The 16599-nt window shown below is 39.9% G+C and overlaps 1 protein-coding gene across 1 annotated transcript in view; it reads right to left on the minus strand.

Moving 5' to 3' along the window:
* The window catches only part of LOC117813302 (protein turtle homolog B-like), a 146173-nt gene that overhangs the window by 79069 nt on the left and 50505 nt on the right, over positions 1-16599 (minus strand). The window contains exon 3 of the mRNA XM_034684443.1: positions 10963-11109. Within this exon, the coding sequence (XP_034540334.1) occupies positions 10963-11109 (147 nt within the window). The remainder of the gene's footprint in view (positions 1-10962; positions 11110-16599) is intronic.

Genomic DNA, 16599 nt, shown 5'->3' on the forward strand with positions numbered 1-16599 from the left:
ACTATAAAATTACCATATAAGGGTGTTTAAACATTGAGTTCAGGAAGACATAGAGATTAAAATTAAAATCATAGACTGTAAAAAAAATGGACGTCGTATCCATGATGCCACCCATCTGTTCCAGAAGTGCTGTTTTGAAGATAAACGTTGCTGATGCCATATTGGAAATGTTTTAGTCGCCACCTGTCAATCAAGTCAGCCATGTCCTTATTTACGCAAAACTCGTAAGTTTAACACCTTCAAAAATAACACGTTATAAAAAAAATCACCCCCCGTACAATGCGTGCCAGTAGATAAATGATCTATTTAGACCTTAACTGTTTTTTGAACCAGGCCATAAACATGTTATTAATACTGCAAAGATCGTATTTTTTGAATGGGTATATATGTGGTTTCCGGTGTTTCTGCAGCATGCCTCAAGTGGACGCTCAGTGGACTGCAGTTTTTAGCACTTCTGCTTAGGCTTCAAGACCGGAGGTTTCCACTTGATGAAAATACAAAGACTAATCATATGGTTGATATGTTTCTAACAGAGTTGTGGGTCTTTAATTGTTTTATACTGCAGACCTCATTTTTTTAATTCACTGACCTTCTTGAATAAGGAGCTTTGAGCTAACACCACCCTCAGTTGAGTTTCTTGAGACTCAGTTAGTAGGTCTAAGATGTTTCTTTTGCATCAGAGCCTGAGGTCTAATGAATAACTTATCTCAAAGATGTGAAAGTGACATTGTGAGGTCTCTTTATAACACAGGCGTGATATTGTTACTGCTCAGTAATCCCTTTATCAGATTTGGGTCTGTTGACGCAGTGTTAGACTGGCAGATGGTAAAAGAGATGTTGGTATTCCCTCTGGCCATGTTTTCATAGTGTTGTATATACTCATGCTGAGCTGAGCTGTGACCAAACACCATCCAAGCCTTGCCTGCATGGTGAGTGTTTTTACACCGCACAGCACGCTCACCACGGTCTGCATCACATCAGGAAGCAAGCATGACATAAGAGCAGGAGAGGCTAGGACCACTGCCAAATAACTAAGCATCACTGTGAGCAGTATTTAACACTGCGATATGTTGGAGCTCTGATGGCTTTTCAATGAAAACTCTAACTTTTAATGGTAAGCCCTTGTCTTCAGGGTATTTTTGCTTATTTCTGCCCTACTGACATAGTGCAATCATGGAAACGCCCCCCCTGAAAGAGCCTGGAAGAACTGCACACCCCACAGAACACCACAAGCAACCTCTGCTCTGCCAACACCAACCGCTTCCATCCCCCCAGGACTAAAATGCACACTATGGGGGACCGGGCCTTTTATTCGACCGCCCCACATCTGTGGAATAACCTCCCCAACCATGTGAGAGAACCACGGACCACCACTCATTTAAAAAAAGGACTAAAGACCTTCCCCTTTCAAAAGGGCATTTCCCGTTATATCCAATCCACAGTGTTGTTTTTAATCTGCTTTTAACATTGGCTTACTTTAGTTTAATTGTTTTTTACCATCTTGCTTTTAAACTCTGCTTTTTACTCTGTTACTTTTTATGATGTGTAGTATCAGTAAGTATCATTATTTTTATTAAATCGTAAGAAATGTAAGTCAAGCTTAAAAATGATTCGTTTTTTCTTCTCTTGGATCATTTTGAACAGTATTAAGCTACAAAGATCCACAGTTTTTACTGGCGAAGCATTGTCAAATGGTCTTTTAACCACACAAAGCTTGGCATCATGCCATAATAAAAACTGAGGCTGTGCTCCCATTTAAAAAAAACATGTTCATACTGTAATATTTTTTATTTTAGATCAATTTAAACTGGGTATTTTTCTTCTGAGTTAGACCTGAAGTGAAACATGTGGCTAAAATGTCTTAATTTAGAGAAATAGTGTATATGTGAAAATGTTTTCCTTTGTGCAGCTTTTGTTTTAGTGATTGAAGCACTGCACTCGGAGCTGTGTATTAATCCAGCAGTGGCACAGGCAGTAGCCAGTGGTCATGTGTAAATCCGTTTTTAGCCATGACAAGGAGAGGGCACACTGACATCTCTATCCCATTTCTTAAAAGACCTCAACCTGTACTAACAGAAACTCTGAGGTAGAGGCTGATACAAAGGCCAGGGTAGAGAGAGGATGGGAAAAAAGACTCCAGAAATAAAGAGAGAGAGAGGGTCTGCTGTGCAGCTCACAGCACTGCAGAGTTCTGCTGCAGAAAACAAGGGAGGCAGGCAGGAGGCTGTGCTGGAGCTATTTTTGGGGGGAGCAGTTTCAGACTAACCCTGGGAGATATGAACCTTGCTTCCTTGGCATCACCTCATGCTGGATGTGGGCCTGCACCGTGTGAGAAAAACAGTGGGAGTCTAAATCACCTTAAAAGGGAAAAAGAGGAGACTGTACTGTCCCGAAAGGAGGAGGAAACTGGGCTACTGTCCACAGGACTGCACAGTTACAGTCATCCTCTTTTTCCATCCATGAAATACATACACTTAATGATGTGTATGGTTTTTGCAGCAATAATGTGGATACACAAAAGTTCAAGTACAGTCTGAGTTACTTCCTTAATATTTGATCTGGTTAAAATTGGAGTAAAATAAAACTTAAACACAAACTTTTGCAGCTGAAAACAATAAAACATCCTTATTTTAGTCATCATGTTTTATGCTCAGTGAAAATGTCATAGTGAAAAAATAGTGTAAGGAGGCCTTGAAAATAGGCTCAGGATTTTGTTTAATTCATCAGTTTGAAATAATCTTAAACTTCAATAGCTGGAGCTTTTATTCTTACAACAAAGTGTAAGTGTTGGATGAGGTTATATGTTCATTTAAGACAACATCCTGTGCACTGTGGTAACCTGCAGTGATGGGGCAGAAGTCAAATCAGTGTTTAAAAAATCCTGTGAAATCCTGTGAAGTTAAAACCATTACAGCTGAAACGTAGCTTCAAGAGCTTCCATAACGTTTAGGTTGTGCAACCTTTGAGATAGCAAACATGTGAGGGCTTTCCATGAAACATCACATTAAGCTAAATCAATCTCAGAGCTGAATTTTATTGCAAATGGAATAGAAGTGTCAAAGTTAGCGTGCAAATCGTGATGGGATGAAGGTCGGTAAATAACTGTCTTTTCTCTTATTGTGAAATTGCATGCAATTCAGTCCCTGTCAGCACACTGCAGTTTTAGCTCCTGCTATCCTGGTGATGGAAAATAGCAACACCACTGTGCTTTTGAAAGTGCCATTTGTGTTAAACAGTATTAAATATCATCAGAGTACTTCAAGTTTGAGCTCCCACCTACGAGCTAAGCATACAGGTGCGGCTTATCTGACTGATGTCAACTGCATCACAAAAACCAGCAGAGATGAATTTTGGATCTTATGGTTTCTTCGAGTGAGCATTAGTACAATGATGACTGACTCATCAGTTTCCTCTTTTGCTAACCTCACGTTCCTCCGTTACCAACAACTAGGGATGGGTACCGAATTCGGTACTTTTATAGGTACCGACCAAATACTGTCGGTACTACCAAGTACTGATTCACGTCAAAACAAACGGTACCATGTTTCAGTACCTAAACGTATCCTTGTGACTGTGAGGGAGTGGAAGAGGAGGTGTTTTTTTATACTTTCGCCCTGTAATAAAGTTCGAGACTGATCGGGTGGACGTCTCAGCTAATATATCTAATCACCTATATAACAGTTGGATGTTGTTTTGATATATTTGTTAAAGTTTTTTAAACAAATTAACATTTATTACCACATAAACACACAAAAGTACCGAAAATTGGTACCGTTGAGTACCGGTACCTATTCCCAGGTACCGAGCACCGGTACCGTATCGGTTCAAATGTGAAAGGTACCCATCCCTACCAACAACACCCAAAGTTCACAGAGCTTTGGTTGTTTTTGTTTGTTATGCACTTTATTGAAATGTGCTGAAAATACTATACAAGCACTTCCTACTGTCTAATAGTGTTATTCTTCAAAAATATATATGTATCATAAAAACTGTATTTCACAGGATAAGCACTCACATCACTCCAACCTCTAAGTCATGGTTTCAGACCACATTGGTGTAGCTTTGCTATGTTTATTCAAATAATAATAATAAAGTACATTTCATTATATTCATTTGATCCCAAATCAAGACAATTGTAAGAATTACCTCATAATGATAATATGGACTTAAAAATGTGTTGAAATACAAATTGACCAAATTTAAACATGAGATCAAAAATGTGATGTTTGGCATTGATCAAATGATACACTTTTTAGTCGTGATAAACTGAAACTATGCGATTAATCATGAGTAAAAAAATAATAATTTGACAGCCTGAAAATGGAACCATAAGGCATTGCATTTTGTTCATTAACACAAAAAAATGTGTAGTGCTCTAAAACCTCAAAGTGTTTTTTAGTTTATTTTTCATTTGTAATTAATTCTGTGCAGAATTCTCAGCATGTGAAAACGTTCCAGCACTTGGCATCACAATAAGCAAAAATATCAATGTATGTGCATATAAACTCCTCTCTATTGGTTCCTCCTGGTCTACAGTAGCAGCTCGGGTAGTTTTATAACTGAAGCACATTGCTTGCATGATAATTACATCATTCTTCAAACATTCCCTCTCCTCCCTCTCCTCCTGCTCATCCTGCTCTTCCCTCACACCCTGCTGGGAACAAGTTTGAGGGCGACGTAAGTTCACAGGAATGAAGCATAGGTGTCAATTCTCAAAGGGATAGCATCAGTGCGATATAGCATCCTCACCCACAATCTATATGAATCTCACCCGAATCTATATGCATCACTTACTTCTTCAGGGCTGAGAGCTTAAGTGCTGCAAGTAATCACTGACGACCGCTGATGTTTGACAACGATAGGGAGAGAGGTGGATTGCAAATGGGCTTCTATAAATAGACTCACTGCTGGAGCTTCACGCAGGGCGGGTATGTGGCAGAGCTCTGTACCTTAAAGAGGCTGTCACTGCAGAGCCTAAAAATATCAGCAACACTCTGTAAGAGGTGCTGGAATACCTGGTGAAGGATTTAACACACTGTGGATATGAGGTGATGAGAGAGGGGTATTCACATGCAGGATGGGAGTCACAGCTTTACCTCTGAGTGATGAACAATGATGTTCAAATAACTGGTATTCTGTGGTTGCATAATATCTGCTAGCTTTGTTAAATTCAGCAGAAAATCTGATGTGCAGGTGTGAAACTACATCACATGCTTCATCTAAAACCCAGATTAAATATGAGACAAAATATACATATACATGAATATATTTTACAGATTATTTCTGCTTCATTTCAAACAGAACTCACTGCGTATTTGGCTCAACTATTCATCTTCTCAGCTCTTTGGTCATTTGCATATAGGCCTTTGGTAGCCTACAGACAAGTAAGATCTGTATTCATCCTGAAATTAAGTCAAGACGACTGGTAAAAATCATGACTTTATATTAATTCTCTACAACTTGGGCATTAAAACCAATTCAAATATTTTTATTCAAGCAATAAACAATTATCTCTTTGGTGGAAAAAAATCTGTATGCAGGCTGGGCATTGAAAAATAAAAGGAGGAAGATTGTCTCTTCTTCACACTTTTTTGTGTTTTGTTCAAAACCCCTGAAGTCTCACAAAGGTAATAATTTGTATCCTTTGGCCAAGAAAATAATCTTAAGCGATTTCAGGAAATGTTCACTTTATCCTAAATAGCCAAGAAGGTATGGGGCGCCATTTGTTAAGCAACATTTCTACAATTTCAAAAATGTTTCTAAAAAGTGGTTCCTTTTCTTTAATCACTGTTCTGGTCTCCTAAGAAACAAGGAGCTCTGGCTCAATAAGTTGAGACCACAGCATATAACAAGGGACGCCAGACGTAAATAACAATTAAACCCCAAGCATTATTTTGAGAAAGAAACCCTCCCAAATTGAAGAACCACGAAAACCAAAAACAAGGGAAACAAAAGAGACTGTAGACCCTAGCCAAAATGAACACAAGATGGAAAGGTGCTGGGCCAGCCGCACACTGGACCAACACTCCCAGCATCTGACCCTAAACTAACTGGGAATAAAAATCTCAACCTGGTGAAAGAGAAACCAGATAACTAGACTACTGGAAGTCTCCAGCCCAAACTAACCCCAACAAACTAAACGTATTTGGGAAAACATAAGGGTAAATGAAAGCCATCAAAACCCCCCTCATGCATGTGCTGCTCAGTAAAAGGGAGACCGGCCAGCACTGCCACTCTCTTTATCACCCCCCCCTACCTAAGTGCTAACAGCACTCAGCATGCAGAGGGAGGAGGGACCAGAGAGACTGAAGAGAGACAGAGAGAGAGAGAGGAGAGAGAGAGAGAGAGAGAGAGAGAGAGAGAGAGAGAGAGAGAGAGAGAGAGAGAGAGAGAGAGGGGGAGAGAGAGAGAGAGAGAGAGAGAGAGAGAGAGACTGAGGAGCCGTACATAACAATCACATTAAGAAAAATAGTTTTAAACTTTGCCCATTTGTTTTTGCCATGAAAATATGTCACTGCAGATCAAAATGCTAAAAGTAATTATTAAATGATAAATGTATACCCAACGATGATTTATCACCGGGAGGGAAGTATCCTGTAAGTACCAAAATATGATCTAAAGTCAACGCAAATTTAATATTACACCATAATCCATACATGCTATGTCAATTTGTACACATGCATATTAAACAAAGCCATTTCTTTAAACAAATACAATTTAAGGCGCCAAAAAATTGTCTCTGCTATTTTACTCTTTACTGCTGTTCAAATGTACCACTGCTGTCATATCCGCAAAGACTGGACAACCTGCTTGATCTGCGCTTCCTGCCAAGCTAAGATGGGGGTATGTAGATGAAACTACTGATCAGTAAAGCTGCAGGGACTGCTCCCTTCCACTGCTTTAATGCTGTATGTCTCTCCACCAAAGGACCTCAATTTCACTGAGCATGAATCTGAGAAAATCCCCCAAACTTCTGCGTCCTTGCCAGCCTGTGAGTGAGTCAGGACAGCTGCTACCATATGATACCACTCGCCCTCTATGTGAACTTTAAACTCTGAACTCTTAGGAGAAGCTTTAAAATGGCAGTGAGTGAGATTCCTCTGATATATTTTTTGCTTCCATAATTTTATCCATAATGAGAAGGATTTGTGGCCTGCTGTTTGAAAACAAATCATTCAAAGTTGGCCCCTCCTTCAAATCTCATCTAGAGAATCTGAGTTAGAGAGCCAATGAAGAGAGGGGCCACTGTTAAGAAGAACAAATCTGTGAGTAAGGGAAATCATTTTGAATATTATTGTTCAATTTCAGGTGATAACATCCAAAATACTGATGAAAATGCTCACAACAGCAAGCAGGGATGTCCTGGTGTTTGTTTGAAGGAAACCTGAGCCACGCTTAAAACTGTCAGTCGTTCACTGTCTGCTCTGTGTGAGAGTACAAAAATTACTGCTGCCCAAAGTCAAACGGACAGACTCTGACCTGCAGGCTTTTTTACTGACCGGCTGCCAATGCTAGGTTCAAATATGCCAAAAAAAGGGAAAAGGGCCAGGCAGATTTTCTGCAGAAACGACTCATCCATCCACTTCTAGGTTGTCATAAATTAGGATTAAAGCGGAATATTGTGACAGATTTTCTCCCTCAGTAGGTCATAATCATGCATTCACAGAAAATGGTGGAATACTGTTAAGTACAAAATGTGGAATGCTGGTTTGATTGCTCTTCAGTTTAAGACAACCTGTGGAGGTGGGTGGCACGCCTAAAGACAGATTGGTTGTGGGCAGCGGGTCCACCAGTACCTCATTAGCGCAACCGTAGGCTAAGCTGAACTACCGTACCAGTACCTAGCAACATAACAAAAAAGATGGAACTAAAAAGAGCTCTACAGCGACACAGAAACTGCACATTGCTGAACACAAAGGAGGTGGGGGACGTGACATCATGATTGACAGGTTCAGAGAACTTTCATAGCCATGCGTTTCTGCTTCAAACCAAACAAGAATCTGTTCTACTGTAGACTATACCAACTTGAGGGATAAGGAGGAAAGAGGTAAGTTAAATGTGTAGTAAGGTTATAGTAGGGGATGTGATGTCAGTCCACTGGCTCCTCCAAGATTGCTTTTGTGCATGTCTTGGCCTCCAAAATACATCACCAGCTCAGTATAGCAAGTGTATTGTGGTTCTTTTTCACAATGGGAGGAGATAGAGGCACGATGGTCATATTCACATCCAGTCATTGATCAAATAGGATCATAAATCACAGCGTGGTTCTTTCCACATGACTATCTTTTAAAAGTGTCAACTGTTCTGAAAACTACATTGCATACAATGCAAATATTCTTTAAAAGGCTCAGCACATTTGCATGATTTTAACAAAATGTTGCATCACTCATTGCACCGCCGACTGTTGTAAAAACAGAAAACAAGTTATAGTCTACTATTTCTGAAACAAGCGTTAATGGTATTCTGTGAGTTTGTCCTCATGTTGACCTCCCACCCACGCTGGATATGTCTTGCACCTCCTCTGACATCGAGCTCCGTCTTTTTCTTCTTGGTGAAAAAATGAAACATTAGAAACTCATCCACAAATCTAATAAAGAATGTATTTAATTCCATGGCTATTTCCTCACTTAAACACATTTCCTATTAAACAGAAGCCAGAGGGAGGAATCTGTGATTACAGGAAGATGTACAGTACATCTAATTTGCAGAGCCTTGCATCAGGATCCTGTTTCATTACTGGACTGATGCTGTGAACCTGCTGTTTGTGAGTTGTTGGTATCACATGCCCTAAAGCAATTTGGAGGTCAGTATTTCCAAACAGATATTTAAGTATTCGCATCACATCATCAGTGAAAAGATTCACAATCTTAACATCCAGATCTGAGTCATAGGTCTAATCTAAAGCAGCTCAGTATGGCATAAAACATAATAATGATCATTTTCTCTGATCACTATTGGTATTTTTCACAATAAATACTTTTATAATGCTTTCAGTTTAAAGAAAGTCAACTGATAATGATGGAAACCTGACAGTCCATGGGATAAAATTCATAAAGACATTATGTTAATGTGCTAAAAATGACCCCTCCCCTTTTTTTCTTTATTGAAGTTAAGTTTGCTTAAACTGGTAGAAAAATACTTATAAATAATATTTGAATAAGTTTGGCACACACATGTAGTGTTCAGAGTTGAGCTGCCACAGACAATGTTACTTGTCTTTTAGTATATTTTAATGTTTATAGTCCTGCTGTGTTTATTGTTCATGAGAAACCAGGGGCCAAAATATACAGAGGTCTCCTCCTTTTCGAAATAAAAGCACCATGTTAAAAAAAAAACAGACATGAAGTTATTTGAGAGGTTCTACAGAAATATGAGTTTATATGGAGGGCTGTGAGCTGAGCTGTCGCTAACATAAGATAAGATGTTTAATGACTTAATGACCTGTCATCTGGTAAAAAGATATTGAAGCGGCTCAGATTGAAAGTCGCCGAAGAGACTAAATGGGGTCGTGCTTGTGAAGCGTCTTGCCATGAATCAAAATCAAAGTTCAAAGTAAGTTTTCTATTTATTAACAAAACACTCGAAATAAATCAATACCAAAAAAGATTGAAATAAACAATGACAATGACGATGACGGTGGTGGTCAACAAAAAATACTCAACCCCAATCACCCTCTATGTATACCTCCCGACCCCAACAGAACAGGTACTTAAAAGGTTAACCACACCCATGAACCCAAAACCAGAAAATGAAGTAAGCAATAAGAAAGGAAATAATCATGATGAACGAATAAGACAGAAAATCAACATTATGGCCCCTACAGATCTTGATAAATACTATAAATATCAACAGTGATGGTAGCATGACTTCAAACAACATAAAGATGAGTCTTTTAGAAACGATTAAATAGCCAGCATACAAGACACGGCACACACAGCGGCCATTATATTGTTAATATCTGCCAAGAGATGTGCTTTCTGACATATCACATAAAAAGTTCAGGTTTCGGGACGCTGGTTTAGCTCAGTTGGTAGAGCAGGCGCCCCATGTAGAGTACAGTCGTACTGGCTGTACTGGATCTATTCCCAAACCCAACATCAGTGAATGTCTTCTCCCTCTCTCGCCGTACATTTCCTGTCTCCCTCTCAAGCTGTGCTGTCCAATAAAGGCAAAGAAAGCCCCCCTCCAAAAAGGAATAAAGTCATTGGAAATAAGGGAAACCTCAATGACATTTTGAGAACAAGTAAAGGTTTGAAATGTAATGAGAAGACATGTCCAAAAAAGAAATACTTCTTTCTTTTTCTTTGCAACAGTTCGGAGCAATGTTTCCATGTTGACAACAGCACTTTGGTACCTTGCCTCTCACACAGCTCTAGCCTTTACACCATCACCAGCTGTGTGCAAACTTCAGCTAATAAAAGTGCTGCAGCTCATTACTGACTTGGTGATGAGACTCTGCAGGTCAGCAGAGGAGAAACACTCATAAAGACGGAGAGAAAACGGAGAGGCGAAGGAGGAAGCCCGAGGCCCTGAAACACTTCTGAGAGAGAGACGGAGTCGAATAGAACGAGGCAACACGATGAAACTGAGCTAATGTGCTGTGACCACAGGACCGCATCTGGTGTGTCTGTTACCATGGCAACAAGCATCATCATTTGCTGTCTGATTAAATGACTCAATGAATGCTTGAGCTACCAAGTGAAGGCAGGAATCTTTTTGTAAGAGAGTCCCGAGAGTGTGCGGGTTACTTATTTCACACTCAGGTGTTTGTATCCTGTTATTTCTCCAAGAGCCTGTCAGTGACAGACCCCAAATATACAGCGTGAAATTCACAAAGACAAGCAATGTAAAGTTCCAAGGGCTTGTTCCAGTCTGATCCTCCAAATAGGTCCAAAATCTACTTCTGTGTAGTGGTTGTGATGAACACTTAACAGCGCTTGCTGTTAAGTGTTGGGTACTCACCGTTGACGGTTAGATGCACCCAGCTGCCATTGTGGAAGGTGTCATACTGCTGCTCCAGCATCAGCACCTTACACTCATACCAGCCCTGGTCGTCTGAGCGCACATTGTCTATCCGCAGGGAGGACTTGCCATGCAGGCTGGCCCGGCCTGGAGGATGAAGAGAAGGAGAGAGGGAGAGAGATGATGTGTCAGCAGAAAAAAACACAGAGGTGAGGTGGACAGGTGGATGAATTCAGTAAAGGGCAAAAAGGAGAGAAGAGGACAGGCAAGATAGGAGTGAAGTAAGAGGAAGGAACAACACATGAATGTTAAAGAGAAAATCTCCCTTTAAAGAGTTCAGGTATAAATATTCAGAGGGTTCAAAGAGGTGGTGTGATTCAGGGTAACATTACATCTATAAAACATCTAACCCAAGCATTGACTGTGCTGATGTGGATTTTCTTTTCCCTCTTAAACTGTCATAGCAAGCTTCTGATTCTGAAATCATGACCATATTGATTTGATTTGCACATATTAGTCCATTATATGTCTTGATATCAAGCTGTACAGTACAGCTTGATACAAGAAACCAGTATTATAAAGCCACAGTCAGGTCAGAGCCATTTGACATTTCTGCCAGAATTTGCTTGCAGCTGTGTCAGCACGAAAGTAACATCAAAGAAAAATATTTAAATGATGATTAGAGACGTCATTCATTGTGAAGGAGTCTTTGCTGGTCAAAAACATAGACTGTATGAAACCTGAACATGGTCTCAGTGTGTCACCCATTGGTTTCTGAAGAGAGTTTTGGTGCCCAAAGATGGCCGTTGACATATTGAAATGTCTAGAAACTAGAGATGCAACAAGTGTGAATATCAGGGCTGATACTGATGTTTAGAAAAAAAATCAAACCGCCAGCCGGCTCTGATCATATAATACTCCCACACTGTAGACATTTTTTATAAAGGTTGTTCAACGTAAAAATTCCTCTCCTCAGAATCAGCAGTTAGGTATACCAGCTCACCAGCATCAAATTGATTTGATAGAGATAAAGATAAAGAAAAGTTGCTTTGAGATACAGATAAAGATTGACTACTGACAATGGGTGCATGGCACATTATCTACTGATGTGCCAAAGTCTGCCAACAGGGAAAATACCAGCCGGTACTAGTTTTTAACTAATACAAATCAGCCAGTCTCCAGTAGACACTTGAGAAACTGCAGCTTTTTGCACTTCTCATTGGTTCCATTTTTAAAAAACAGTTTGTTGCCCCTAAATGGTGGAATGAATTGGCCAACTCCATTCAATCTGCAGAGTCCCTCTCTAATTCAAGAGACAGCTAAAGACCCAGCTCTTTAGGAACAACTATGCACTTAGCTAGACTGTTCTCCACTGTTGTCCCCAGTGGCAGATCGTGTCTTCTACAGTTGACTCACACTGTCCTGCTCTACTCTGGGAATCTGTGTTCAGCTCTGGAGTGACCCAGCACTTGGTACTTTGGTAATTATTGCGGTGATGACAAGTTAATTGTTGATGATGATGATGGAAGGTCTTAAATTGTTTGGTTGCTTCATTGTAGATGTTCCTTATTTTATTAAGAAAAGAAAAAATATATATATCTTTACTTTTGTGCATTGCCTTTACACTGCTTGGCAGTACCTAAACCCAAATGGACTTGAAGCACTTTGTTACTCTTACTGATCTTGTTTCCTCTTGTCCAGATCTTTGCTTGTGTTGTTCTTGTTCTCATGTGCGTCAATTTGGATAAAAGTGTCTGCTAAATGACATTATAACATTGTAACATTGTAACAGTTTGCTGCTTAGGGAAAAAGAGACACCAATCAAAAATGTAAAATGCAACCAGTCCTCTCAAACACACTCAGGACATATGTAGAAACAAAATGCTTTCCCTTCAGATGGTAAAATATACCACAGACTGACAGAAAGACAGACAGACAAACAAAGAGATTAAGCAACTGAATAAAAAGCTCCTTCTCAAACACAGCAAACCCACCGTATCAGAAGAGCTCCTCTATGTATGATTACTACAAGGACCCAGCAGCAGCACCTCAACCCACCCCCTTGTCTTCATAGACTGTGTTTAGAGTTATAACAAGGATGCTCCTTGCTGGTTTCCCAGAGGTTTAATTTTGGGCTAAAGCAAGAACAAGCCATCCCAATGAATTAACCCAATATAAGCCAACATAAGAATGCACAATCGGATTAACTACAATATTTCTAGGTGGACAAAAAGCAGTTGGTACTTTAAGGATAAAGGATATGCACATTTAATCAAGCTAACGATTGAAGATCCTCTCCCTCACTGGTCGGCACCAGAATAACCGTCAGTTAAACAAATTATTAAAATTGAATTCATTTTATTGCAGGCCCAAATGCAGGTCATATGTTTTGTCTAAGCTGTAGTGAGCCACCCAAATAGTTGGATAGTAGCTCCCATTAATGAGTTCCTGCTATAAAGCTGATACCCGGATGTAAACAAGGACAGATGACAGATGGCGATTTATAGTGTAGCACAGAATTTTAATCTAGAAAATGGAGATCAAGTTGTATGCAGCCTGTGTCTGGTTAAATCCGCATATAACCACTCAGCCGGAGGAATGTGTAACTAGCACAGGTATGACGAAGTTAACCTGCAAGGAGGACTGAAGGCTGGTGGAGCTAGCTCTGCTAACGTTAGCCCCACTCAGTTAATCAATTTGATTGTTTACCCACAGCAATATTGAATGAATTGCTCCCTTTAGACTGTTTTCTTACCTTTGTACTCGTTGATTAGTCAGGATCTAAGTTTGAAAGACTAGAAAATAAGTAATCTCAGAATATCCCTACACAAGAGTTTCAAAAGGTTGAAGGGATTTCATAGCCTTGAGTTTCTGAGTGTACGGTCTCACTGTTGCACCGTTGATATGCAACACAACGAAAAGGGGGGATACCAGCTATCCATACATGCGTGAAATCTATCACCTAAGACTCAGTTCATCCTCATCTCCATGTGTGAGGTCCTCTATTTTGAAGAGGCTCTCAGGCAAGGGCACGTCATTACTTCCTCTGAGGGCTGGGAAGTGATCAACACAATGACAGAAAACCCTTGAGTTCACACAGAAGACACACATATCTGTGGTTTTAACTGGCTGAGTAGACAGTCAGGCGTAGCTGCATTCTACTTTTAAAGATCAAAAGCTCAAAGAGAGGGGATTGATGATGTTGCTCAGGGCAATCTGGCAACTAGATCATAACAGATGGCGACTGGCAATAAGGGCTAAACAAAGGGCTTTCAGGGAGCACACGCAGGCTCCAAACATCAGCATTATCAAAGCCTGGCTGTCCCTCATTAATCCCCTCTCTCCCCCACGTCCTCTCCTCTTCACGGGTATTCCTCTCTAATTTTTGTTTGCCTTCCTAATTCCCCTCTGCAGCATGACACACCAGGTAAACATATCAGCTGCAGTGGCGGCTGTCTCCGAGAGTTAAGGTAGAAAGTCAAAGAGATGTTTATTCCCCAGCCTGTGTGCGTGTGTCAGTGCGTATCTGTGTGTGTGCATGAGTATGTGTGTCTGTCCTGGTTAAGCTATTTATATATCAGATTATATTTGTCCAGCTTCAAACCGTCTCCTCTCTGGGCTGACTGGAAGGACGCAAGGAAAAGACTCTGTGTCACTTAATGTGTGTTTAATAACCTGTATACCTCCACCATTCACTGCTGTGTGTGTTCTCACCATGCCTGCGCTTTGATCCCACTCACACTTCTCTGTCTCTGGGTAAACAGTCTGTCTAAACACTGCTCAGTACATCTCATGCCCTAAATACATCAAGTCCAAAAAAGACAAAGTTGTTTGTTGGTGCCTCATTTTTATGTGGCTCTTGTTTTGCCCTCAGCAATCGTGGAGTACTTCTTAGTATGTTTATGTCAACCAAACTTAGTTCAACAAGAAACAGTCCAAAAAAAGTATCTGCAGACCCTAAAAGTCTGTTTAGACTGTGAGAGTGTGATGTAGAGCTGGTAACTGCATATGTATTTTGTCTGATAAAAATGGTCATTTCCAAGCTGTGCTAAATACTCAATTCTGGTCAAAACCCCATATTAATGCAGATTATTTCTCCATAGAAAAAGTAACACCAAGACAACGTAATCACACATATCATATCAAATAAATCAGCAAAGGGAGTCCGGCATATTTCATCTTTGCCGGTTGATACAAAAACATAAAATCCAGTCCTGCAATCCAGGCGATGGCAGCAGATGAGCTGTTAAGAATCCATTGCAGTCGAAGCATTACTAGCTGTGGAAACAGAGGGACTATTATCCAGCTATATAAATAAACACTTTTAATTAATTGAAATCATGTTTATACCAAATTTTGAGAAAACTTGTTTGTCTTTGTGATGGCTGGAGCCACACAAGGGTAATATCACCCAAGCCACACTCTCACCTCAGTTTTTCCAACATTAGTTTAAACACCTGTTATAGTTTGCAGTCTATCAATTAACACATAGATTCATTTAGTACATTATTTATCTTGCATTTAATCTTAAATTGTTTTAACACAGTTTGAAACTGTAAGATTATATACATATTTCTGTTCTATTAATCATTGTTTCTTTGTCTTTGGGTTACCTGGCTGTGGGGGACGGCACTTCCTGGTTTGAACAAAAGGCGTGGCGAAGGGCAGACAGGACTTTAATACTGTTGGAGCATGTTGGAGCGGAGCAGACCATGGGCTCTGATGTCATGGGGGGGGATTAAGTTAAGTTAGTATTACTTTGAATTCAGATTAACTTAGTGTCTATTTTGTTTACCCCTTGAGTTAAACTTGGTTTGGCCCAACCACTATATAAGTTCCCTTTTTGTTAGTGATGGTGAGATGAAGCCTCATGAGGCTTCGAACCACTTGAGCCAATTGGTTCGAGAAAGGGTTCATTTCTCGAAGCTTCATGTGCACACGAAACCACCTACTGGCCAGGTTTATCATTACATGCTGCTGGATCTTAAACACATAATGTGTGATGCATTGCATTTTTGTTTCTGTTATGGTAATGACTATGAATTACAAAAAAATGTATGACCAAATAATTTCTGTACATAAATTATCATATATGTGTATGATACAATATTTTTGAATGTATTCTGTGTGTGTAAATTTTCCCAAAATGGTAGTATCATATGATATGGCAGGTTGTGTAATTATATTTTTCTGTCACTTTAGGAAAATGGGATTGGCTTAAGCAGACAGAGGACAGTGAAAGTGATTGTGGAACTAGGAAGAGGGCACTGAATATGCTTGTGTTATTAGGAGTTAGGAGTTATTAAATCAAAATGTTACCACACAGGGGAAATCCTCCTCTTTCTTTCTTTTTTAAGTTATATTTTTATAATAATAAATAATAATATTTTATTTATAGAGGAGAGGACAGTGTAGAAACTGGGAAAGAGTGGGTGAAAAATGCGATGAAAAAGCTGCAGGCTGGGCTAGAACCCGGGCCAATTGTATCATAGGCGTGCAACTTAACCATTAGGCCAAGACCGCACCAGAGTGACTACAGGTCCGCACCTAACTCCGCTCTTTCTAGCTGGCTCCGTCTTACCTGTCCTCTTTTCACTCCTAAATCTTCAAACCATCTATCTCTCTCTCTCTCTCTCT

The sequence above is a fragment of the Notolabrus celidotus genome, chromosome 5 (assembly GCF_009762535.1).
Source record: "Notolabrus celidotus isolate fNotCel1 chromosome 5, fNotCel1.pri, whole genome shotgun sequence".
In the NCBI taxonomy this organism is placed as follows: Eukaryota; Metazoa; Chordata; class Actinopteri; order Labriformes; family Labridae; genus Notolabrus; species Notolabrus celidotus.